Here is a 25741-nt window from a genome sequence, read left to right as displayed (position 1 = left end):
AATCAAAAGAACTTTTTGTTTTAAGATGTCCTCTAATTAAAAACAAAAAACAAAAAAAAGTACTTGAAATCCAACTTAAATATTTCATTCTGCTGGAAATGAATTGGTTTTTTTACATTTCAGTTTGATCCTAAACACTTGTTTGTTTGTTTGTTTTTTTCTTTTCAATCAAAAAGAAATCTGTAATTTGCAGAGCTCTTGTCCAGACCTTGTCACTCGTGGTATTTTCAGTGGAGATGGGGAGAAATGAGCAAAGGGCCAATGCATTTTTTTTCCTTCTGTAGTTCACCTCTAAAGAAGGATGTGTATTTCCAGTGCCCCTCGTAAACTGTTGCTCAGTAAAGAGGGAGGAGTTTGGGGAATTAGTGCACAGAGACTAGCATTCTGCTAATCAGCTTAGTGCTGTCTTCTGGGGTATGGATGAGGTGCAGTAGGATCAGCATCACCCTGTGCATTACTTTTCCTTTGGAGACAGTTGTTCCCCTTGTTGATGAGCGCTGCAGAGCAATGCCTTTTGGGCACCTGTTTGTTCAGCCCTTGTTTCCTAGCTACCAAAGCAGCCTTTTAAAACAACACAAATTTTAGCCTCTCTGTTGGTTGAGCTGCTACAGCAGGCTAAAGAATCATGCTCTGTTAGCCTGGGTTACAGGCTCCCCGTGGCAGGGGAAACTCACCCTGTGCTTCAGATGTCCACAGCCGTTCAAATCCCTGTACAAGGCACTACTTTGTAATGACACCCCTGATCGAGGATTGAGGCTTCTGGCCAGGTTACAGTCGTGAGAACCTTTCCACACTGTACATTCTAATTGTTGTCCTCTGACCCAGATGCGACATAGTGGTGGGACTGGACCTCTTGTTATGTTTTATTTATAGTGCAAATGAGCCCTGGGGGCCCTCTCCAGGCTGGGGTTGGGATTTTGGACAAAGATTTTGTGGTGAGCAGTGTCCTAAAGCTGTACTGTGTAGACTGACTAGCTTGGGGACAAAGGGGTGTTCAGCACACAGTTTGCTTTCAGTGATGCTCCAGGGGGGTATAGGTGAAGAAAAGAGAATGCATGTTGTTCAGAGAAACTGGGCTAGCTGCTAAACATGATTCTGATCCCTGTGTGCTTGAAGCCTTTGAGAATTTTAACAATCACAGATCAACCCGTAATTCCAGGGCTCTGATGAGAGCTAAGGGAATGGTCCTTATTTGCTCTCTAACCTTACTGACACCTGTGTGTGTGGGTTTTTTGTTTTTGTTTTGTGTTGTTTTTTATGAGGTAAGGAAGGGGAGTGAGGTGACAGAACAATATACTTAATTTAGTTTGGATTCTCATTGTGCCAGTGGTTTAGGTCCCGTTCATGCTGTGGATGAAAGATTAAACAGAAGGAAGGAAGCATGTTACGTCCTTTCAGCTCAGGCTGTTTTCAGCACATTTGTGCAAATGAATGTGAATGGGACTCAGCAGTGTTAGCTGAAATGGGGTTTAAAAGGAGTCTAAGCACAGTTTGAGGTTTTACTGCGTTGCAATTTCTACTGTATCATGGAAGCTGCCTCCAACACTGTAATAGGGACAGGTCCACCCTGTGTTTTTAATCACTCTCCCAAATTATGCTACTGCCCTGCAAAGTCTAAGACTGTAACACCATGCATGCTTAAAGCATGCAAGATTGAGCTATCCTCGGGGACTATCCTCTCCCTGCATCACCTGCATGGTAATTTTTGCAGGGTGGGTGCCATTGCAGAGTGACTCTTCAAATAAATCAGTTTTTCTAAAATGAGTGGGTAAATAATATGTTTTTTTTGGTGGGGGGGGAATTCTTTGTAGAATTCAATAGGGATGAACCCAACTGTAGAAATTATTGTAAAAAAATGAGAGTTGAAAAAAGAATGAGATCCATTTTGTGGCTTGGAGTTTGTATGTTTGTTTTTCACCATCATCTTATCTAAAGCAGAGATATAATTCTTTATTAAATAGTAGTTAAAAGTCTATTCAAAGGTTATAATTTTCTGTTAAATTCTATAGGACTTTTCCATAAGAGTGCAGCAGCATCCTGCTGAAGTTTCTGAAGTCTCTGAATAGTTTAAAATACAATGTACTTAAAAAGAAATCCCCGCACAGCCTCAGTCAAAAATAAATGTAAAATGTAGGTGTGGCTGCACAGATTAAATGTAGGTGGAATAAATCATGCAAAGAGTGATGAAACTTGAAAGTAATTTTTGTTGCGCTTCAATACATTTCATCAGGCAGCCCTCTCTTCCGAAGTGGAAATGCCAAACCTGATGCAAATTAAACCTCTGTCCCCCTCCCTTCTTCCTGTTGCTTTTCAAAAGGCCTCTTGAAAACCTCTGAATACCTTTTTGGCTGACTAGATTTTGCCCGACACATACTTTCTGAAATCTTCTAATTCCCATCCAGCACAGTGATAGCCGTTGGAGAAGTCATGGGCTTGATTTGCATCAGTGACTCTGGGGCCCCTCCTTATCTCTCTCCAGCTGCCTCAGGAAAAAAGCAACTTGGATGTTTGTGCTTTTTAGGGCAATAAAACTTTAAAAGTGCGTTTTCCCTCTAGGATCAAATGCCAGCTAGGCTTTTTGTTGACAGTGGCAGGTTTCCAAAAGAAAGAGCTGACTCCAGGCAAAGGAAATGAGATACGATGAATCCGTGTGGCCTGCCATACCTGGATTTACCCTGCCATTACCCCAACCGTGCCTCCTCAGTACTTGATTTGTTTGTATGTCTTCATTAACCTTGTAGCAAATGTACTAAAACATGCCTCTTGTGTCTTGCAGGTAGAGGATGCCATGCTTATGTTTGACAAGACTACCAACAGGCATAGAGGTAAGAGAGAGTATCTGAGTTCAGATGCCACATTTTATAATTGGCAAATGCAAAAACTCTGTGTGGTGAATGTAACACTGCAGGTCTGGCTGGCCCAGTGGCCCCAACAGCAGCTTTCAGTGCTGCCATGCAAGGAGACTGGGATGTGAGCCACCTCCCCGTGTGGCGGGATCAAGGCAGAGGTGGGCGTGCTCGGGCCTTGGTTTTTGTGTGTGTCTGGGGGTAGCTTGGATTTCTCAACAGACACAACTCTTCTGGCCACTTTATAGAGTCCTGTCTTCGTGGCCCAAAGAAAGTCCTATTCAGCTTGACTTTGGTGGAAGGATGATTGCTGGGATACGTGGCCTTGTGTGGAGATAAGTGTGGCACACTAGGGGGATCATTAGGCATCTGATGCTGAGGTGGAAAGGGACAGAGTAACGTTTAGAGCTAGAAGAAATTTTCATTTTTCTCCCTGGTCACCCTCTTGTGGCCCAACAAAGATGTATGGCAAGTGGGTGCAGCCTTCAGTACTGAGGGGATAAGCACTCACTCAGACCTCTCCGTGTTTTGTACACATGACATACTCTGAGGCCCCATAACAGATATCTGCATGAGCCTGTGATGCCTGTTTACACTTGAGGATGAGCAAGTTGCAATTCCCTTACTTCAGTGTAGCTTAGACCAGATTGGGCCCAATTGCCAACTGGCTTCCACCCACTCTCTAAATGTGCACACACCCAGGGCACGTGCACACTTGAATGCATATGCAAGTCTTTTAGACTAGCAACTAGAAGCATGCCTGGATGTGCAAATTGACAATGCCAGTATTAGAGGTTCCGTTTTTCCTTAGAAGTAAGACACCTGTCACTCTTTAACCCTCTGCAATCTTTTCACAGCCTCTTCCCCCTACCCCCTGCAACGCCGCTGCTCAGAGACCATGTTCCAAAATGCTGCTCCTCCTTTGTGATCACCAATTATAGCTTGGGAACTGGAGGCTGGATGTCTTTACAGTACAGGACACTGACCACGTGCACAGCAAAGCATCAGTCTGGCACTTAGATCCTCTTTGATTCTTCCTTCTAGGATCCTCTTGTACCTTGTTTCCCTCCTTCAGTCCCTCCATCTCCTGTCTTCTCTGCTTAACCATTTTGTCTCTCTGCTGCCTCTCAGCCTTCATTTCCTCTGAGACCCTCTCTGCTTCTTGCCCTGCTAGTCTAACATCACGGAGCCCATTTTCAAGGCAGAATGAGAACGGTCTTTGGGTTTATCTTGGCTCCTCCTTGTACTGGCCACTTTGTGGGGAGGCTGCTACCAAGTGTTTCCAAAATGCTCCCTAATTAACTTCCACGGGCCAGTGGGCCATTTTCCAGCATAGCAGCCTTAATTCTGAGGAGGGGAAGGGAGAAGTTTTCTCACTTGATGTCAGTTTTGAATGCATGTGCTTTCATTTCCATTTATTCTTCCTGCTGCCTAGGTTGGGTTTATGATCTCTGGTTGACATGTCACTGCTGAAGGGAGGAAACAGAGTTAGAAATCTGGGATGGGGGGAGAGGGGATGCAGGAGCCTTTCCAAAATCAGTCCCTAGATGGTGTCTTCAAAACACAGACATGCACTGGGATTGGGTAACACAAATGGTGGGCACCAGTCTGCATGTGGACTTGATTATTTATTTTATTATTCTAGCATTGTAATGGACGTGGTGTTTTATGCCAGATAAAAGGTGGAATCCCTGCTTCAAGGGGGACGAAGCTGCGTGATGAATGGAATAAATGAGTTTGCAGGAGAAGGGAGGATACATGGGGTATGTTGACTGTCCCTCATGCTTGGAAGATGGCACGGAGTGAGAAGTGAGCAAAGGAGGACACGGGAGCTGTGTGGAGTGAAGCATGACTTGGAGATTAGGGAGTAGGCAGGGAGATAACAATTGCTCTGGCATGCGCGATTGCCAGTTTTGAATGCAAATGTGGCCCTGCGTGGTTAGATCCTGTAATTATGCATGTAGGATAGGATTTTCCATGCTGCCAACATCACCCTAAATCAGCTGCTTTCCAAGTCAGTCGGAGTTTTACCGTTAACTTCAATGGGAGCAGAGTTAGGTCAGTGCTGAGCGCTTCGGAAAAATCTCACTCTGTAGTTTCCTCCTTTCATTTGCACCTTTGATCTGAGTCCTCTGCTTTGCTGGGAGGAGTCTGGTATTTATAACACAAAACTCCAGCCAGTGGTTTGGGGTAAGAATGTATGGTGTGTTGGGGTGCATGGGAAATAAGGGCTCTGGGAACCCCAGTGCATCACTTTAAGCCACTCGTCCTTAAAGCAAGTAATAAGGATGCATTCCACAGCTATTTAAGGAGCCATTTGGTCTAATTATCCTTAATGAAGGAGTGGAGTGAATGCACCCCAATTATGAGAGACTTGGGTGTCAGTGCTAGAATAAATATAATTCCCCCACCCCCATCTCCCCTCCTAAAACTGCATATTTCATGTCTCACTGGATCAGGTAAAGCTGTTTTCAGTCTGAAGGTCTGACAGCTCAGGAAAACGTAATGGGAAGATGTTGGAGGGGGAAGCAGTGAGCAGTTGTGGTGGTGGTTGTACTATTTATTTGCACTGGAGTAGTACCTAGAAGCCCTAGTCCTGGATCAGGAGCCCATTGTGCTAAGTGCGGCATAAACCCAAACAAAAAGATGGTCTGTGCTCCAAAGAGCTTCTGATCTCTTCTCAGTGTAAGACAAGAACCAAAAAGTGGATACATGCAGATGGATGGGGAGGATGTTTTGTGGCTGGTTTGGATTCATAATGGTGCCATGTAAAATAGAAATAATGAAGGCACTTGGGTGGGTGTCAAGCACTGGGCTTTGCTGTTTGTTTAAAGGATTAATTAATGCCCCGGAGGTGGATGATAGTAACTTTCTATTGACACCTTTCCTTGCCTGCATCTTTAGCAAAGTGCAAGTAGAACCAGTTCCCTCCAATCACACCTGCATCTATCCATTGGTTTGCCTTGAGTTTCTGGTGTTGCCTTCCGGCAAAGATTGCTCAGTGTAACAAGTGGGATTGAATATTGACGTGTGCCCACCAGGTGGGGAAGACAAGTTTGTGGAGCTGGAATCACAGCTGTGGTCTTCATATCCCCCCAGGCTGAAATTGCCAATTGACCATTATTATTGATTTATTTATATTACAGTAATGCCTAGGGCTCCCGATTGAGACTAGGGCTTCCTGGTGCTATTTAAACACATACTGGGAGACCATCTCTGCCCCAAACAGCTTACAGTCCAATGGACAAGACAGGGTGGGAGAAAGGAGTACAGTTTATTCCCACATTGCAGATGGGAAACTGGTATGCAGAAGGACCAAAGTGTCTCACCCAAGAAGTCTGTGTTAGAGCTGGGAACTGAATTCAGATAATTGAATTTCCTGTTCATTGTCTTAACCACAAAACCGCTCTTCCTTCCACTGATGTTAAATCCCTGTTCACTGATTTCAGGGGTGGATTAAGGTAAGATCTCTGAGTTCAGGGCCCTGTGGAGCAGGGAGGGGCAGTCAGTGCAGTGAAAGTATTCAACAGCAGCAAATTACACAGCTATCTGCTTTGCTTGAGAGGAGGCTCAAGGACCGAGGGCTGGTCTACACATGGTTTTTACACTATTTTAACTTTAAATCAGTTGTAAAAACCTAATCAGTGGACTTCCTGAGCAGGAGGCACAATTAAATGTTTATATCAGGCCTGGTCTACGCTTAAAATTAGGTTGATCTATCTACAGCACTCAGGGCTGTGAAAAACCCACACCTCTGAGCAATGTGCCTATGCTGACTAAACTCCGGAACAGCTGCAGCTAGGTCAACTGGAGAATGCTTCCATTGACCTAGCTACCGTTACTTGGGAAGGGGGATTTTCTACAGCGATGGACAAACTACTTCCGTTGCTATAGTTTGTGTGTACACTGTGGGATTACAGTGGCACAGCTATGCTGCTGTAGCAGCCGCAGTGTAGACATGGCCCCAGTTTAGATCGTGTGGATTGCAAGCTAAACAATTATGTGTGTCCGTATCAGGGACTTCTGCTGACTTGACTCAATCTGTTTTCATTAAATCGGTGCAAAAACAATGAGAAGACACAGAACCCCTTAAAAGAAGACAAAACAGAGCTATTTGGGAAGAGGAAACTAGTCATAAAAATCTTTTTTTTTTTAAGTCCCTCTTTTTCCCCCCAAAATTTGAAATTTCAACATTCAACAAAATTTTATTCAGCCCATAGCTGATCAAAGAAACGAGGTGGGGAAATGCTGTTTGTTGTTGTTTTTTAGTTTATAGTTAACCATTCAGAAGTTTTGTCAATTTTGAAATTTCAAATATTTCAACCGGGCCCAGGCAAGTGTCTATAAAGGGGGAAGAGGACTGGGAGGGAATTGATCCTGGGCTAGTCTGGAAAAAGGAGTGTCTAGGCCTGTCCTGAATTGCGAGTGGGATAGACAGGCTGAAATGTTGGTGCTTTCTGCAACCCGTGTCCTTAATCCATCTACAATCTCTCTTTAAAAGTTCAAATTATGGCCAAGGGTGAGCTGCCTCAAAGACCTGTTCATTTACTTATCTCCGTGTACAGAAGAAACAGTTTAGCAGAAACTCTAGGTAGGTAGGCAGCCAGCACTTGGCTATCTGACCATGAGCATCTTGGCTATGCAGCCACTTATCTTGGGTGCAGCCCATCCATTCCCTTGCAGCCTTATATTCTGTACAGATTGCCTGGAACGTATGCTAAATGTAATCCTGTAAAGTCTTGAGATGTAGTAATTAAAAGCCAGAGTTCTTGCTGTATTAATTTCCTTTAGACTTGAAATTAGGTCTTAAATTTGGCACGTACCTTTAATGGCAGCATAATTTGGTTTTTCTTTGAAGCAGTGTGATCTGTGGGAATGAGCACCAGAAACTCCTGAATTCTAATCTTAGCTGCCTCACTGAGTTTGGGCAAGACACAACCATTCTGACTCACTTTTCTCACATGTAAAAGGTGATAACTGTACTTCTTTAAAGATACCACCATTATAGGACTCTTGGAGGTTTCAAGAGTGCTTGAGTTTTAAAACCCAAGAGTGAGAATTCTAAGTTGATGGTATCTCAGAGGAAGCAGAATCACAAGGTAATTTGCCCTTACCTACCACACAGGAGTGATGAAGATTCTTTATTGCTTGTAGGTTTCAGAGTAGTAGCCGTGTTAGTCTGTATCTGCAAAAAGAAAAGGAGGACTTGTGGCACCTTAGAGACTAACAAATCTATTAGAGCATAAGCTTTCATGAGCTACAGCTCACTTCATGTAGCTCACAAAAGCTTATGCTCAAATAAATTTTAGTCTCTAAGGTGCCACAAGTGCTCCTTTTCTTTTTATTGCTTGTAGAGTGCTCTGAAAGTTGATGCAGGATTATTTTCAATGGGAATCTCCAGTAGTATTAAGTAGTATGCTTCTGTCTCTCAGTATATGGCTCCCTCTGTATGATAGAGATGTTACACTACAAACACCTCTCTGCTTTAACATGTTACGGGGGGAAATAAAAACCTGACATGACTCATGATTTCTTCCCCCAAGTGGAAACAGATTTTAACAGCTTATGTAATTTGTCTTTCAGACTCCAGCCACTTGTGTTCCTGTGTTTACTCTTTGTGCGGGCTTGCTTGACTGATACAGTTATTGTCTGAGCCACAAAAGTGTCAGCTTCTTGGAGTAATGTATATAGCTCATTTGTTTAGGGAGACTGCCAAGAAGTTTAGAGTATTCTGAGTAAAGTCAAGAAGTGCTACAAGCCCTGGAAATTAGTGTGGGGATAGCGGCCAAGCCCGATTTCCTAGAACACCAGGACCGCTGGCTTGAGCGAGTTGCATCATCCTCTGTCTCTATGGCAGAATCAGGAGACTTGAGCTCATGACCCACTCCTAAATTATTCATTGTGTGTGTCAATTTGCTTCAGTAGGGAGCCTAGTGACTGCTGGTTGCTGGAGTACAAAAACTTGCTGATAATCTTTTTTCCCCTCACCACTATCTCTTCCATAAAATACTTCTATTTAAAATTGCAGAACCCAGCAACTGAGCAACAAAACAAAACAAAAAAACAAAACTTGAAGGGCTGAGATTTTCAAAGCCACCAAAGAAATTTGAACACCCAAATCCCATTAGAAATGAATGGGAACTCTTTGTCCAAGCCCTTTACCTAATTTTGGAAGTCCAGCCCCAGATGGTTTCCTTGATTTTTGAGGATATTTCCAATGTCTACTTTTCAGCCAACCTGAAAACAGACATGACATATCCTCCCCCGGTCAAGATCTTCAGTTGCTTGTTGTGTTTAAGAGCAATGTTACATGGGGCTTGTCTTTGGCACAAGGTGGGCTAAGTGTCCTCTCTGACCTGGTCCGCTGAAATGATGAAGTTAAAGGAGCACCGAGGGGCTAATTCCTCGGCAAGGCGGAGATTTAGCCAGACTGAACATGTTCCAGCGATTTTTCTACCCACCACTATCCATGTTCTTTGTGTTCTTTGCTTAAACTCTACAGACTAAGGAGTGGCTTATGCAACACACGGCAGGTGGTCCAAGGAGTTGTATTCCAAAATGAATATGGATTCATTACTTTTTCTTTCCTTAGGCGTTTGCAGACTCCTAATCTGGGATTTTTATTGTCTACCTACTCTGTCTGAGAATTACATTTGGTAATTCATGAAAGTCACTTCCTCTTCTACCTCAGAGGTAGGTCGGGAGCACAGTAGGTAGAATCCTGAGATCCAAGGGAATGCATCATCTTTCAGCATAACCAGACTGCACAACTTTGCATGTATAATGTGTTGGGTGAAGTCTGCAGGATTTGTTGCCCTCTAGTGACTGATCCAGAGAGAAGATAAAAGCTATACTCTCTAGGTAGCTGATGGAGATGCTCGATTAGTTCAAATGGCAGAGGCTTTTGTTTTTGAACCCCAAAGTCCTGGGTTCTAATCCCCATTAGGACCATGGGCCTGATTCTGCACACACATCCCACATATAACTACCCTTGCTCTTGCCAGCTGACTCCAGTGGCAGTCTTTTCACAGGATTATCTACTGCCCAAACCCAAGGATTAACTCTACCTGGTAGGGTAGTGCTGCTCTTGTGGGCACCACTGTGAAGATGGGGGGAGGCTGCAGTGTAGAGTTAAAAAAAAATCAAACAGTGATGAGTTCGTCTTTCCTTGTTTCCCGCAGCGTCAATTCTCCTTGTGCCTTTCCATTTCTGATCTCAAGGTGATCCTTGATGTGTCTCCTCTGTGTGACACTGTGCTGCTGTAAGCACTTTCCAAACCACCTGGGCGCTGGGAAACATTTATGTTTGTGCTCCATGCTATTGCTGAGATGTGCTTTAACAGCTCCAATTCCGCTATTTTTATATACACTTTGGAGGGAGATGGAATATTGTGTTTGGTAGTCCTGTGTTATCAGGTGCAAGCCTGAGGGATAAGCCCTTAGAGGATGGAGTCTCCTGTCAAAAACAACTTTCCATTATCTTATCTGAAGAAAAGTTTCATAACTACTGAAGTTGAGGGCTACGTAGACAGAGGGCACCTTTGCTTCTAAAAAGCCCCAGTCCCTTAATGCAAACTGGGGAGGGGGGGAAGGAAAGCAACAAGTTTTAGCAGTTCTGTGATATTTTTATTTTATTGGCTTTGATTTTTTTTATAGTCTTGTTTTACTACTTGCACTCAATAGTGTCTCTCTTCATAGTAGCGTCCTTACGTGAATTGTTTGAAAGAGTCCTGCAGGACTGGGAAGTGAAGACCCAGTCATTCATTCAGGACTAACAGATGCTGAAATGCCCGTTGCAAGAGATCTTGCCATTTCTAGTATAGGCCACTTAAACTGAACTTGGGTCTCCATCTTGTGTGGCATTGAGCACTTCAGATGACGAGGGAGTTGCGGTTCCTCACAGGAGCATTCAACACTTTGGAGGATCAGCTACACTTACCACGCTGTTTCCGAGAGAATTGACTTTATCCTTGTGGTAGTGAATGGCAATGCCTGCTATTTAATTGAGACGGCATTAGCTCAAATTTCTCCTAATGGCAGAAGCAGTTGGCTGGTGCTAAAACATTTTTCTGCTTGAGCAGATGCTATATAGATATTAAATGTGAAACTCTGGATCTTTGTCTGCCAAACAAAGGTGAAAAGAAGAAACAAATATCACCTTAAATGAAATGCAGTGAGTCATCTTTATTCTAGTGTTTTAGTCATTAAGTCTTTGCAGACATTTTTTGTTTGAACAAGTGGCCACTCTTAATCAGGCTGGTAAGTTGTCTACGTTGTTGTTGTAATGAAGAGAGTTCTGCTATATCGATCCTGCATAAAGCACCCCAGATTTTACCAGTTATTACATTCTGATTGGATTTTGAAACCTGTTTACAATGCAGGTGTGTGCAGTGGCAGTGTGAATGGCAATCCTTGAAACCACTTTTGGGTTAGTCTTAATTCTCAAAAAAGACAAGGAAAAGAGAAGTAGTTGATAAAATGTCTGTTGTGATTTTTCTCTAGTTACTACACCAGAGGTAAGGGAATGGGGAAAATATTAAAATTCAATTTCTGTTTCTTGAAAGGATGGAATACAGTGTAACGTGTCTAGATGTGTAACATTAAATAGCAAATCTAAATAATACTTGATATTAACCAGTGATACAGGGTAGATTTTCAGAACTGCTCAGCATTGGCCTAGCTCTGCTCTTATCTGAAGTCTATGGGAAGCTTTCGAAGTCCCACTCATAGCAATTTCCAGTAACCTGTTACAACCACTGTGGGACCTCCAAAATATGAAAATAGCATGATTTGCTAACCACTTTGTTGCGTGTGGTGGTCTCTCATCTGGCTGTCCATTCCTAGATGCTGTCTAATAAAAGCAGTATTCAAAGGTATTATATTTCATCCCAATCTGCCTTCCTGTACTTATTGGAGGATGCAAAAATCCATTTAAGTGTTTAATTGATGGAATGGTCTGCTCTTCGGTTACTGGATGACAAACAATTCTCTGGTTTATTCCTGTGCAATATAATAATAGCTTGCAATGGTTCTTTTTTTAGTTTGGTAATTTCATTGCAGCAACTTTCACCTGATGAGCTAATACTTTATAAAGCAGAAGTCACTGGTTCAGCTTAGCTGCTAATAATATTAGCCATTTCTTAGTGGAAGGAAAATGTTGCCAGTCTGCTTTTTCTGTACTCTAAGGAAAGAGAGAGAGAGAGAAAAGCTCAGAACTTTTTGGAAGACTACTTTCTTTAGCCCATGGAAGGTGAGAGAGCCTGTTGAAAAATACTGGGTTAATCGTGGAAGGATTTAGTAATTGGAAAAAAAAAGTTGATTTTGTTACCCTTGCAGACCCCAGATAAAATCTTGAATTCACATTAGTTATTGATCTTAAGTGTTGGAAAGAATCTCACAAGATGAATGTCCTTCTAACTTCATTATGTAAGAGAGCTCTAGAAGGCCTCCGAATTTGCTGCCTAGAGTGTCAAGCAGATGAAGCAAGACTGTGGCTGCACTTACTTGTTTTGCTGCATGACTCCTTGCTGAGTGATCCCGAGAACTGTGGTCGTGTGGCTTTTGCGGAGGCTTTTTTGCCATATCTGTTTAGGTAGAGAAGAATTAGTGGGTGAATGTTGACTGCTGGAAAAGGAGAGGAGGGATGGATGAAAAGCGTCCAGACAAAAAGATGGGGAGCCTGTTAACTATCTGCCAAGTTGTTTAATCTACAGTTGAGCCAAATGGAGATGGGATGCAGTATATGAAGATTCTCTTTAATTTGGGGCAACTCGCCTTTCTAAGTCCCTCCCCCAGCTGTCTATTAACAATGAGTCAGGAGGGCACAAGAGAGGGTGAACCCAGTGACTTGTAATTTTGCACTTGCAAAGAAGATACCAGAACACACTTTAGCAAGCACTGAGAAGCTCTCGACTTCAAAACTACTGTTTTGGAGTATGCTGAAGCTATTCATGTGCCCTCCATTTAATAGCCAGCGTTGCTCACAATGCATAGTTCTCCAGTGCTCCATGTTGAGCAACAGGACACACACAGAGAAGAAGAGAGGTTATAAGAGATTGATTCTCCCAAACTGTAATCACTGCTGTTAAATGTAGCATTAGCTGGTTTTAAAGTGTCAACAAAACCCTCAGTGTTTTCTTAGTAGTTAACTACTCCCAAGTGCATTGGAATGATCCAAGAAGGCAGGGTGACAGCATACGACCTGGGCCTCTTTCCTCTGTCTGGATGGTGCAAACAGTGTTGTGTTCCTACCGATTAAGAGATCTCCCAGTTGCCACACATTCATTCCACTGGAACCTTACATGTGGCTCAAATTTGTGCATGGGCTTCTGCAAAGATGCAGCAAAAATTCTCACCACTTGTACATCTTGTGACAGGAGTACTTTAGACAGAACTAGCAGATTCTAGAAACTAGGGAAACATACATGTGTGCTTCAAGTGCCAGATTTTCAAGTGCTTGCCACTCACAATTGGGGTTTGATTTTTCAAGTTTGCTCAGCTCCCATTTTGGCACCTAAAACAAAGGGCCACGTTTACCAAAGTGCTCAGTGTTCAGCAGCTCCCATTGTTGCATGTATGGCCAGATGTTGCCTAAAGCTCAGCACCAGGTGTACTAAACACTTGGGATAATCTAGGTGTTTAAATAAGGGCCAGACAGGAACTCAGCTCTTTTGAAAATCGGACCCAAATTGCCTGGTGGCATGTGCAGCTGTGTAACGCTTCTGATCTTGAAATTGCATAGAAGAAGCTGGTTAGTAGAGACATACACTGTTCTCTTGTGAAAAGAACAGGAGTACTTGTGGCACCTTAGAGACTAACACTTTTGTTAGTCTCTAAGGTGCCACAAGTACTCCTCTTCTTTTTGCAGATACAGATTAACACGGCTGCTGCTCTGAGACCTGTTCTCTTGTGGAGACTTAGCTTTTGTGCAGTTGTTTTTGATCTAAAAATAAACTATTCAGACTGGAAATATATTGCTGCTTTTTATGTGCTTTTTGTGCGCTTTTAGCATGCGTGGGAACTTCTTATTTATATCAGTAAGACCTAAACACACATGTGGAAAGGGAAGCGTAGTTACTATTTCCTTTCCATGTGTTCCTGTTAGAGTGGGGTTTGAGTGCACTGCGCTTGGCATTTCGACTGTCCCTTTCTAGTGAATATCATCAGTACGTAAAAGTAAATGTCCAGGTACAAGCAATTGGTATAATCATTCTGCTTGTTGAAGGAGACAGGAGAGGTATTGTTAGTATGATATTGTCTAAGTTTTGACGAAGAAGAGAGGCTATTTTTCACCTTAGGAAAAAAAACATTCATGTTCTGCACAGCTGCCAGAAATTCACTTTTGTAACTGACCTCTGAAGTTATAACTGACATTTTAATCTCTTATACATAAAAATGATGAAGAATCTCTGAAATTATTTGGTCATTGCTGTCTGGTTCAAGTAAAACAAGATCATGTGCACTTTTTTTTTTTTTATTAAAGTCCCAAAACAGCTTAGAAAAAACCTGGATTTAAAATAAGTAGAAATATTGCCTACATTTGCTAATTTAGTGTAATTGTTTTGGCAGAGTTCCTGCCACTCACATATCCTACTTTTTTGAAGCAAGGTTAGGAAAGGAACCTTAGGGCTTGTACGCACTACCACTTATGTTCGTATAACTTATGTTGCTCAGGGCTGTGAATAAGTCATCCCACTGAGCGATGTAAGTTACGCTGACCTAAGCGCAGGTGTGGACATTGCTATGTCCATGGGAGAGCTACACCTGCCAGCATAACTATCGCCTTTCACGGAGGTGGTTTTATTATGCCGACAGAAGAGCTCTTTCCCGTCAGCATAGAGCATCTTCACCAGATACGCTACAGTGGCACAGCTGCATTGGTGTAACTGCACTGCTGTCACGCTGCTAGTGTAGACTAGCCCTAAGATTCTCCCGAACCCGGGAGATGACGGGATGGCAGCCATATGTATGTACATGTCAAGTGTGGTGACACTTGCCTCTTTTTGTAAAGTGCATTGAGAGTTACGGATTAAAAGTTGTAAGTAAGAGAAAACCAATGGGTGCTGGTGGTATTATTTATAGATGGCACTACTTTTTCTTCCCTTGTTAATTTTATCACTTTGTAATGGGGCTCTAGAGAGAATAGTTGATTTGAGAGAAGCATTCACTCTGCCCTAGGTGGTTCCTTACACCCACTCCCCAGCTAGTGAAATTTATCCTAAGGATGTGTGTTTTTCAACACAGATATAGAATTTAACCCTGAGAGTACAGAGGCAGTGTATACTTGTCCTCCGTGAACTGCACTGGGGATCTGAAGACGCATAGCTGTAGCTAGGATTTTTTCCAAAGTGGTTTACCAAACATTGGCTTAAAAACTTCACATGGGTGTTGTGAGAATTCACTAGTTAATATTATTCAGTTTACAGACCTTATCAAAGCAAGGAGGAATGGCTGAACCGTGTACAGTCATTCACACCTATATGCATACTTATTTAGGCTGTGGTTATGCTATTGATACTTGATATTAGTACATTTATAATATACTCTAATTTATTATAAATATTAACATAATATTATACCTTAACTTATTGTAGACATTCACTTTTAAGTGTACAGTGCTTAATAATTCTATTCATAAACATTTCTTTAGACCAGGAGGTATCGGGTTCAAATCTATCCCAGGTGGAGAGCAGCTGAAAGCTGTGATCAGCCAAGGTCGGCTCGGCGGTCCACATAGAATGAGCTGGTGGTTTGGGTCCAGCTCCTGATGGACAGGTGTCCAAATCATATATAGCCACTTCATATTTGGCACGTTTGCCCCTCTTGCTGTCGGCATCAGCAGAGAGGCCAAAGAGGAAACGGAGACTGTGATTGAATTATCCGCCCTCCCACGTAGGCCAGCATTTAACCCTAACAGTTGAGTGGTGTGCGTTGCTGATACTCATGTTGTGCATGTTCCAAAAATAAAGGTGTCGGTTTCCACTAGGGTTGACAGACCTGGTGCTTTTCACCAGCACTGCATTAGTTAATAGGGAGGTGGAGGAAAATGGGGGAGGCAAGCAAGCTGCCAATTCTTGGATCTACTTTCCTTGTCTTTAATTTCTTGTACAGCACCCATTGCCACCGAAATAGAGCACCTCACATTAAATGTAAAAATAAATGCATTCAAGCCAATATGAGTCCTGCATCCCAGTAGATTCCATTTCATAATAGTGAATAAGGCTCCTGGCCATGCATTTCAAGGCGATTATTGAACGTCTCGGGTGGTTACAGTCACTCTGCCCCTAGCCTCATGCTGTATAACGCCACCTGAGGCTTGGAATAATTGCCCAGCTATGTGCTGTCTGTCATACCTTATTGCTTAATTTTATACCAGTAATGAAAATTGCATCCAAAAGAGAGAAAAGAAAGAACAGCTGTCCTAGCCAGAATGCACCTAAGGAGTAGATGTTTCCAAACACTTTCCCTAAAGAAGGGAAGAGAATCTGCTTTCCAGAGCAGCACTCGAGGGATGTCGCTATTTTTATTTTCTTGTTAAATAAACAAATGCTTTAAAAACAACAACAAGGTTGCAACGTGACCAGTGACTCGTGTAGAAGCCCTCCAATTAAAAGATTGGTCTCTAAGCTGAATATAAACTTTAAAATAGTCAGGGATAATGATGATTCCAGGAGCTCTCACTTGCGCTCTGTCCTCCCGTCTCATATTCACAAGCTAAAAACCGTTGTGTATTTCATTTTCTTCTGAGAGGGAGAACCACATTAAGGATTTTCCAATCTGTTTAATTCAACTAGCCCTCTTTCAAGCAATTCCTGTGGAGGTGAACCAATCTATTCTGGACTCATTCCTTCCCCATGCCCATTTCCCTATAAAATAGAAGATAAAGGGGAAGAATCTCCATTGTCTAGTGCCTTGCCTAGTCATTGAAAGCAATGCAAAATGTTACTAAGTCTGAGTGGTTAGTGTTTTGCATTTACTCTGTAATGGTTCAGGGTAATGGAGAACCAGGTCTCAAAGTATGAATCTAACCAAGAACAAGCAATGTGACAAAATAAATCTTTGAACCTAAAGTAACACTTATCAACTGAGGATCTCAAAAGGCTTTTTAAGCATTAATGAAGCCTCTTAACATTGCTATGAGGCAAGTAATAACAGTGATAGACAGCTGTGGTCACCAGTCACGTGATATTTGAATGCCTTGGATGGGCAAGCTGAAGGATAGGGAGATGTGTAGTTGCAGTTAGTCTCATGGTTTTCTATCTGAATGTGTCTGGAAGGTCTATGCTAGTAGTAGACAGGACCGCTAACAGAAAACGCATAGTTTTATTAGGACCTTCCTAATAATCATTTGAAAAGAAAAATATTTCTCTACACAAGCTAAATATTCAGCAATTTCAACTTCTCATCAGACTATCAATCATATTGGCAAATGCAAGAGGAGTCTCTGCAGTTTTTGTTCTCTTTGAGTTCCAGAAAGGTTAAGGATAGAGACAGTTTTCAGCAGATATTTGTTAAGAGACATTCAAATGAGTTTGATTTTATGATATTACTGTTATGTTCACTTCCTGAGAAATTCTCTGCATTTGAGTTCTACTAGCACAGATGTTCATAAAAAGCACTCTTCATATGTGAAATACTCATGGAAACCAAACTTTAAATTTGCTTTCCCCAAGGATTCACTCCAGGAATCTGAGTTATGCTGTTCCAATCCAGGGGCGGTGGGAGGGGGAGATATTATATGAGCAACACTTCTCAGCTAACAAACCAAAATACAAACAAGTAAACAAACTTTGTGAAATTCAATGGAATCGTTTTGAATAACAAATAAATTAGCAGAAATGATGATGATCCATGAATAGAAAGAGAGAGAGAATTCTGTGAATTAAGGCTTGGTGGCAGTTTCAAATCAATTCACTCAGCTGTAGTTAAGGCCAAAGTTGGTTGCATTTGCATTGCAAGAGCAGAGCTATTATCAGGTAGCTGTCGAAGTCTTGTGGGACTATTTGAAAATGTTAATTGGCAGAAGTCCAAAAACACAAGGGGAAGAACAAAATGCAACATTTACATAGGCAGATTTAATGCGATGAGTGGAATTAAGATGCCAACTATAATAAATCAGCACAGTGACCTTGAGAAAATAGGCAAATACCCCCAAGCACCAAAGAAAATGTATGTAAAAATATTTGAACGTACTGGATGATTTGTCTTACATTTTCATTTCTTAGTGTGGTTTATTAAAGGCAAAGTTGACCATTAAGCACTCTCAAATATATCTAGAGAGTTTTTATTTGCTTTCTTTTGGGGGGGGGGAGGTTTTTGTTCACTTTCCTGCTGTTTTTGACCACAAAGTTTCAAGACACATCTCTGTACTTTAGTGGCCATGAGAAGATAATCCTGAAGAGCCTGCGAGAGGATGAAATGGGTGAGAGAAAGGAAGTGCAGTCAATTGGTGAACCAGAAAATGAGGGGTGAATCTGTCTTACTGTACGTTGTGCCCTGCATAGACCATGAAATAAATCACCTGTTATCTCTGATACATAAAAGCTGCCAAAGTTATAAAGCTCTAATTCAGTATAGCATTTAAGCATGTGCTAAAATCCTGTGGACTTCAGCGCGCATTTTTAAGTGTTTTGATGAATTGGGGCCTAAATCTGTGTCTGGGGAGCAGAAATTACTTCCAGGTTGTCCTTTGCAAAAATCCAAGCTTGGAATGACTGCTGGTACTGCAGGAAGGGTTGGAAAAGGGGTTTATAAATGGTAATGCTGCTACCATATAATGAATGTTTTACAGCTCTTGCATGGATAAATATCACAGAATCAATCCTCTTGTTACATTAGCAAACTAGAAACTGTTAAATCACCAACTTAAAGACGTAAAATATGTGCTGAAATAACACTGTCTAGTCTCTGGGTTAGCACATTCTACAGCTTGCTCTCCTTTCCTAAACCACTAATATTGTCTTTGTTGGCCAAAATTTTGCCTACTTCCTTCGCAGATATTCTCAGCTTGCAGTTAATTTATCAAAGAGTACTTGTGGCTCCTTAGAGACTAACCAATTTATTTGAGCATAAGCTTTCGTGAGCTACAGCTCACTTCGTCGGATGCATACTGTGGAAAGTGTAGAAAATCTTTTTATACACACAAAGCAGTTAATTTATCTTAACAAATATAGACAAACCAATGTATCCACCATGCTTCCCTCTCACGAATAATAATACTTAAATACAGCTTGATCCGGCTTCATTGAAACCAGTGGACATTTTCCCATTGATTTCAATGGGAGCAGGAGGGGGCTCAGTGTGCACTTAGACCAAGGATCTCATCATATAAGTATTATCTTTTTTTTCTTTTTTTTTAACTGCTGGGGAATTTGGGTCAGCAGAGATGCGAAGTAACATGCTCAAGCTGTCTAGTGCTTGTGACAAATTTTGGAATATAAACTACGGCATAGGAGGCTTGACTCCTAGTTTCTTCCCTTTAATGAAAAAAGTCCTTTAGGATATGATAGGGATTAAACAAATTGAGTACTATAGAAATTACCCTTAAAAGATGTAGAATTAGTAGATCTGTATCATTTCTATATATTACAGCCAGTGGCTGCACCATTGGTGGGCCTTGAACTTTAGCTGCAAAACACAGGCCTCTGTACGTTTAAGTTTCAAACCTGAAGAAATAGAAGTCTTGTGCTCCCTTATGTGGCCTAGCCAGTAGAAGGAGAGACAAAGACTGACTTATTATTACATTGGTGGCTTTTGAACCATCTAGAATTCTATAGCAATTCCAGCGCATGATCCAAAAGATCTGTCATTTTCTGTTGCATTCCATAGGACATTTCCTCTAACCACAAGAGCCCAGAACTACATAAGGAACCTTCCAATCACAGTTCTCCATTGCTGGTGTTTGTAGATGGAGGAAAAATCTTCATCATCCTTTTGGGATTATAGACCCCCTGAGGGAGGCTGCACCTCAGTAATCTGGCTTTCTGATTTTATTGTCAAAAACTGCAGGTCTCGAAGGGGGAAAGGGCCTTTTGTTTTCAAGTTGTATCCTCTCCACCATTGTACGACTGTTATATGTTAATACAATGCATTGGAGCAGTGGGGATGGATTTATCTGTGTGAGCTCAAAGCTGGTTTGGTGATGATTCATGGCTCCACTTTTCTCTGCCACTCAGCTTGCCTCGTCTCCTGCTCTGTGCTGTAAATAAATGAGCACCCCTGCACCCAGGTTTTAGATCTTCTGCCGCTGTTCCTGGCCCAGCCAAACTCTTCTGTGTTTATCGCAACATCATAGACAGAAGGGCTAGAATCTATATCTGCTCTGCGTCTGGCACTCCCCCACAGTGAGTCCCAAAGAGAATAATTAATAGGTAATGGTGAACTCACAGGCCATAAATATGTTGAGGCTCTAAGGATACATATCTCTGTTATTTTCCCGGCGAGTCTGCTGCCTTTTAAAACAATATTGAAGAACTTCACAAATATTACAATACTGCCCCAGTATTCTGTGTAGTTCATCCCGGGATGTCAACGTGCTATACATGCAGTTGAGCTACACAGGTGCTCCTGTGAACATGGTGGTAATACCATCCCAGTTTCACAGCTTGCGACACAGAGGTATCTAGATCTGCATACTGTAACTGAATCCAACTTGTGCATGGCCTGAGCCCTGTTAAAGTCAGTGGGGCTCCGTGTTCGAGCCAGGGTCCGTGCAGGGGTGTGTTTGAGCAGATGCATTGGCAGCATCTTTAACCTTAGGGATTATTCCCCAAGATCATACAGCCAATCAGAGGCAGAATTGGGGACAGACTACATGTGGCCCCAGGTGGAGCCCCCCTTTTAGGAGGCTAGCCCGTGGCTCCACTCCTTCTGTCTGTGTCCCCCTCCCCCACCCGGAGAAGGTCCCCCCCACCCCCCACTCAGCCGGAGGAGCCCCAGGCTGGCTGAAGCCCAGCAGAGCCTCACCTCCCCCCCGCTTTGGCCAGAGGAGCCCCAGGTCAGCCAAACCCCCGAGGCCTTCCCGCACCTGCCCAGAGGAGCCCCAGGCCAGCCACAGCTGCGCCTCCCCTTCTCTCCCCAGACCCAAACTGCTCAGGGGAAAAGCGTCTCTTCGAAGATGCTTTTGATATGCCTCATGCAGGTTCCGGGGTGGCTGAGGAGGCGATATTTGCTACTCAGTTCCCTGGGTTCATCAGTGATATCCCTGGATGAACCCAGGAAGCTGAATAGCACATACCACCTCCTGAGCCACCCCGGAACCTTCATGGGGCATAATAAAACAGAAATGTCCCCCCAAAACCCTGCGGCCAGGGATCCGGCAGCTGCGGCAGTGCCTGGGGAGGCAGAGAGTCCCCTGGCCTGTTATACCCCCTGCCCATGAGACTACAGAAATGTTCTCTCTCAGTACACTCCTGTAGGAACCAGACTGAAATTGGGTGGTCCCAGAGTTCACCCCCAAACTGTGGTCTCTTACTGACAGTGTTTCCATTACTCTTGCTTATTATTTTATTAAATGCTGACAGCGTGCTTGGGGTTGAAGATGCAGAAGTCATCGGGGCAGATCCTTTGACTGGTGTAAATTGTCATAGCTCCATTGGCTTCAAAGTCTACCTGAGGATCTAGAGAGGTTTTACAGTTTACACCACCTGAGGATATGCCCCGTGATCACTGCCTAGAGGAGCTTACAGTCTAAACAGACAGGCAGCATCATAGGTACTGAGAAGAGGGTTCCAGTCTAGAGCATTTTGGTGGTGGTTTTAGTGGCTGAGGTGACATGGCTTTTTACTGATGTGAGTAAAAGCTGAGCTTTGTAGATAAAGGCATGAAGGGAAAGAAGGGAGGGGTGGTGTTATGAGGAGATGGTTGTCTTTTTTTTTTCTTCCTCCTCCCTCTGCTGATGAGGAATAAAGATCCCATAATAACAGGATTCTATAAGAAGTCAATGTCTATCCCAATTCTTTCTCCCACTCTCCCTGGAAGGAAATCATTCATTGCCATGAAGCCCTCCCGGCTTTATTCACTTTCCCACCAACAATCCCCGGTACAGGAAAGAATGGAATGTCTTTCTAAAAAGTGTTGATGGTTTTTTTCATCCTTGTAATCCTTTCTTCCCCCTCCCTTCCAATGAAACCTTTTGAAGTAGTTTTCCCCAGGTATTTTATGATCCAGATTTTATGTCCGCTAAACACCTCCCCTTACAATATCTCAGTTGAAAAAGGAGCTCCAGATGGTGCATTCTACAAGGTGAGCTGGAGGTAACTTGTATGGTTTGCACTGTTCCCGAGCAGTGTCATGTTCCCTGTACTCTCTGTGTGTGTGTGTGTGTGTGTGTGTGTGGCTTTTTTTCAAAATGCTCAGTTTTTACTGAAGTTTTCTTTAATTGGGTTGATTAATATGTACTGGTAAGAACTTCCGATTCTGCTGAAACAGTCTATTTTATATATAAGCTGCAATGGGAACATCTGGCACTTTTATTTTCTGGATTTTACAATTAAAAAAAGCAGCCTCTAAAAACTGCAGGTTAGTGGGGGGGTTGTTTTGTTTAAAGTTCCTAAGGTTTTTTACTCTGGATCAGGAAGAGCACACTAACGCATTACAATACTTTTTGTCTGCAGTGACCTCAGCCTTATAGCACCGTGTCTGTCCTGCCTAATAACTTATATTTTCTCATTGTTGTGCATTGGAAGAGAACTATCAGTGAACAATTATAACAATAATACTTAGTCTATGGTACCTTCCATCCAGTGACTTCAAAGCACTTTGCAAACATTTACTGAATTAAGCCTCAAAACATCCCTGTAAAATCGATGAGCTATAGGTAGACGATGGCACAGAGAATTTAATTGACGTGCCTGAGGTCAGTGTCAGGGCTGAGAAGAGAACCCAGGTCTGACTCCAAGTCCTGTACGTTAACCACAAGACCATCATTTCGTATTTATCCATATTGGGACTGTTTCCTGTTCCCACGACTGACAAGGAGAGTTTTGTTGACTTCAGTTGGGCTAACGAAAACATTCATTTTCAGTCACAGTAGTGTCACCAGAAAGGGTTAGTGAGGTAGCTTGCTTCAAATTCATGCAAGATAGGTGAATATAAACTTGGCAAGAGAATGTGTTTTAGCTGCAATGGGAAAAGAAAGCCAACAATTTAAAATCTGTAGTCATTTAAAAAAATAGTTTCAGATTCTGCTCCTGCCCCTGAGTCCCTACTGTTGTGGTTTTATGGTCAAATTTACTTTTGTTAAAATGCTTGCCAGTTCCTTTTGCAGAGTGCAGACCTGCGCTGACGGACTAAACATCGGAAACAAAGGTGCCTGTGTGCAAAGGTCCTGTAGGCTATTGGCCTGACAGCATGCCCAGAGTCTGAATCAGGCTCTTTTGCTGAGGGCATCCTTTACTGGTGGCGCTGACCATCTTCAGCAACCATCCCCACCCCAAATAAACAAACCCATAAATCCAGCAGCTAAACCAGGTCCTTTCCCCTGACCCAGCAGCTTCCTTGCTGGAATCTCCCTGCTCCAGGCAGCTATTCCTCAGTCCTCCTACAGGCCATCTGCTTGGGAGACCCCTGTCACAGGAGCCAATCCACTTCCTATTGCTCCCCCCTTACCTGAACTCTTTCAGCCTTTATAGAAACCCTTGAACATCAGGCAATCACCTGACCCCTTGTAAACTACCAATCTGCAACCTGATCATAAGTGGGCCCTGCCTCAGAATGGGGCTGATTGGCCATTTGTCCCTAGGCCCCCTGGTCCTTAAAGAGTCAGACAACCCTTTTACTAGTCCCAATTCAGGAAAGCACCTCTGAGCACATGTTTGAATCCATTCCTATCCATCTGAAAGGAAACTGAAAACCAGAAACATTTTTTTCTCCAATCTGAGTGTTCCTTGTAATGATAGTAGGCCAAATAAAAAAGGACAAATGCTTTTTTTTTTTTTTTGGTAAGTTGACAATTTCCACTGTTTTTTTTACAATGCAGGTGGAAAAGACGTTGTCTGGTTATTAGACTGACTCTTAATAATTGGGTATAGAATTATCCCTTGCAATGTATGCAGTACCCTGTCATGTTTTTATAGGCAGCACCTCTGGTTTCACAGGGTTCATAAGCAGAGTGTGGGTGGCAAGAAACGGAGGTAGGCTAATGAAACCTGACTGGCTGCTCCGGGGAAGTAGCAGCTGTGAAGGGAAGATGAGAGCAGCTGTGGGTATGAAATTAGTCATTCTGTGAAGAAATGGATTTGATAAATAATAAAACAGTGGTATTAACAACAGATGCTTTCCAGGTCAGATGACTCTGATAAAAGCACCTAACAGCAGTGGGTAATGGTTTGAAAAATTTGTATATGAAATACATGGTATATATAAATATGTTGTATGTGGGGGGGTTTGTGTGTGTATGATTATATACATATTTTGTGTATGTATATATATATATTAGTGTGAGGTATGTGTGTTTATATATGTACACGTTTATATATAAAATTTATAATCCTGGTTTTGAATGAAGAATCAAGTGTTTCGCTCCATTTCCTATCAAACATTATAAGCAAATTGCCAAAGGTTCCCTGAAGTCTGATCAATTTCTGTTTAATCTGGGAATACACCCGCCTCCGTCCTTTGGGCTTGACTCAGTTTGTTTTTATATTCATACCTTTTCATTCTGATAACTGTTTTGATTTGTAAAATACTGTGCCTTGTACAATGTTTCCTTTATGATGATTTAGTATGCTCTGCTTATCTTTCACCTTAAATCTTTGATAAGAGCATTTTAAAAATGAAATTGCTACCTGACACCATTATAAACTCTTGGCTGACTGCCAAAGAAGAATGGGAGTTGTGGGGATGGGGGGAGAGAGAGACACTAGAATGCAAGGGAAGAGAGACTTAAGGAAGCCTTAAAATGTAACATGGTAGAAGGGGCTTTTTTGGGTACTTGAGTTAACACTAATATTACCCTGCTGATGGCAAAAGTTATTTAATGTTTACTCACATCAGGCCTTTCATTCCTCCCTGGTTCGTTGCTTATTAGTGTCACCAGCCTCTAGTGTCGCACTGAAATAGGAACAAGATTGCGTGTCTAGAGGTGGACATCTGGAACGTCTGGCCTCCAGGTGGATTTTATTTACATTTACACAAAACCGAGTCTTGAAATCATTCGGTTTTTACATGGCAGCCTAGGGTTGCATTTAACTTTCCAGCATCTTCAAGTAATTGAAATATTTTTGGATGACTGTTCATTGTGGCTGGTGAGCATAATTTATCAGTGGAAAGGCATCAGTAGTGGGAATATCAGTAAATAGAACTGTCTGAAATGGCAGGTCATTTTTATTTTAATATTGTAGATTTAATGAACTCTTGTCTTTATAATTCATGGTACTTGGAGAATATATCCACTTGCTCGCCTAATGATGTTATAGATCTATCCTTTGTTAGAGGGCTTTATTACAATTGGAAAACTTAACTCTGTCTGAGTTACAATGACATGCTTCCAAAGTGCAAAAGGTTGTATAATAAATTGTAGAGTTTTATGTGCAACACTCTTAGTAATAAATGTAGCTGAAAAGTTCCTTAAGTAGTTTATGCATTATTTATTATTATTATTATTATTATTATTATTATGTCTCTTGAAATGTCATTTGTACAAATCTGGTATTTCTTTTCCTAGCTTATTGGGGCCACATATACAGGCTGTTGTTGTGATGACAGCTTGCTAGTAGTTTGTGTGTGTAGGAGTATGTTTTAGGTCACAGCCACTAGAAGACCCCGAATCTACTGTCAGTGATTTAATAGCATTTGTGTCCAGCCTAAAGCAATCTATCTCACGTCATGGAGAAGGAAAAAAAAAATAAAAAAAAATCCAGCATCAAAATTACTGCTTTTGGAACTGTCTTGTCTCTT

At 42.2% G+C, this 25741-nt stretch overlaps 1 protein-coding gene across 13 annotated transcripts in view; it reads left to right on the top strand.

Annotated features, from left to right (window-relative positions):
• The window catches only part of MSI2 (musashi RNA binding protein 2), a 377475-nt gene that overhangs the window by 207962 nt on the left and 143772 nt on the right, over nt 1-25741 (top strand). For all 13 annotated transcript variants that reach the window (XM_073315753.2, XM_073315752.2, XM_073315757.2 and 10 more), the window contains one exon: nt 2777-2825. In XM_073315753.2, the coding sequence (XP_073171854.2) occupies nt 2777-2825 (49 nt within the window). The remainder of the gene's footprint in view (nt 1-2776; nt 2826-25741) is intronic.

Source organism: Lepidochelys kempii, chromosome 17 (assembly GCF_965140285.1).
Source record: "Lepidochelys kempii isolate rLepKem1 chromosome 17, rLepKem1.hap1, whole genome shotgun sequence".
NCBI classification, from domain to species: Eukaryota; Metazoa; Chordata; order Testudines; family Cheloniidae; genus Lepidochelys; species Lepidochelys kempii.
This window is presented reverse-complemented; position numbering and strand designations above follow the sequence as displayed.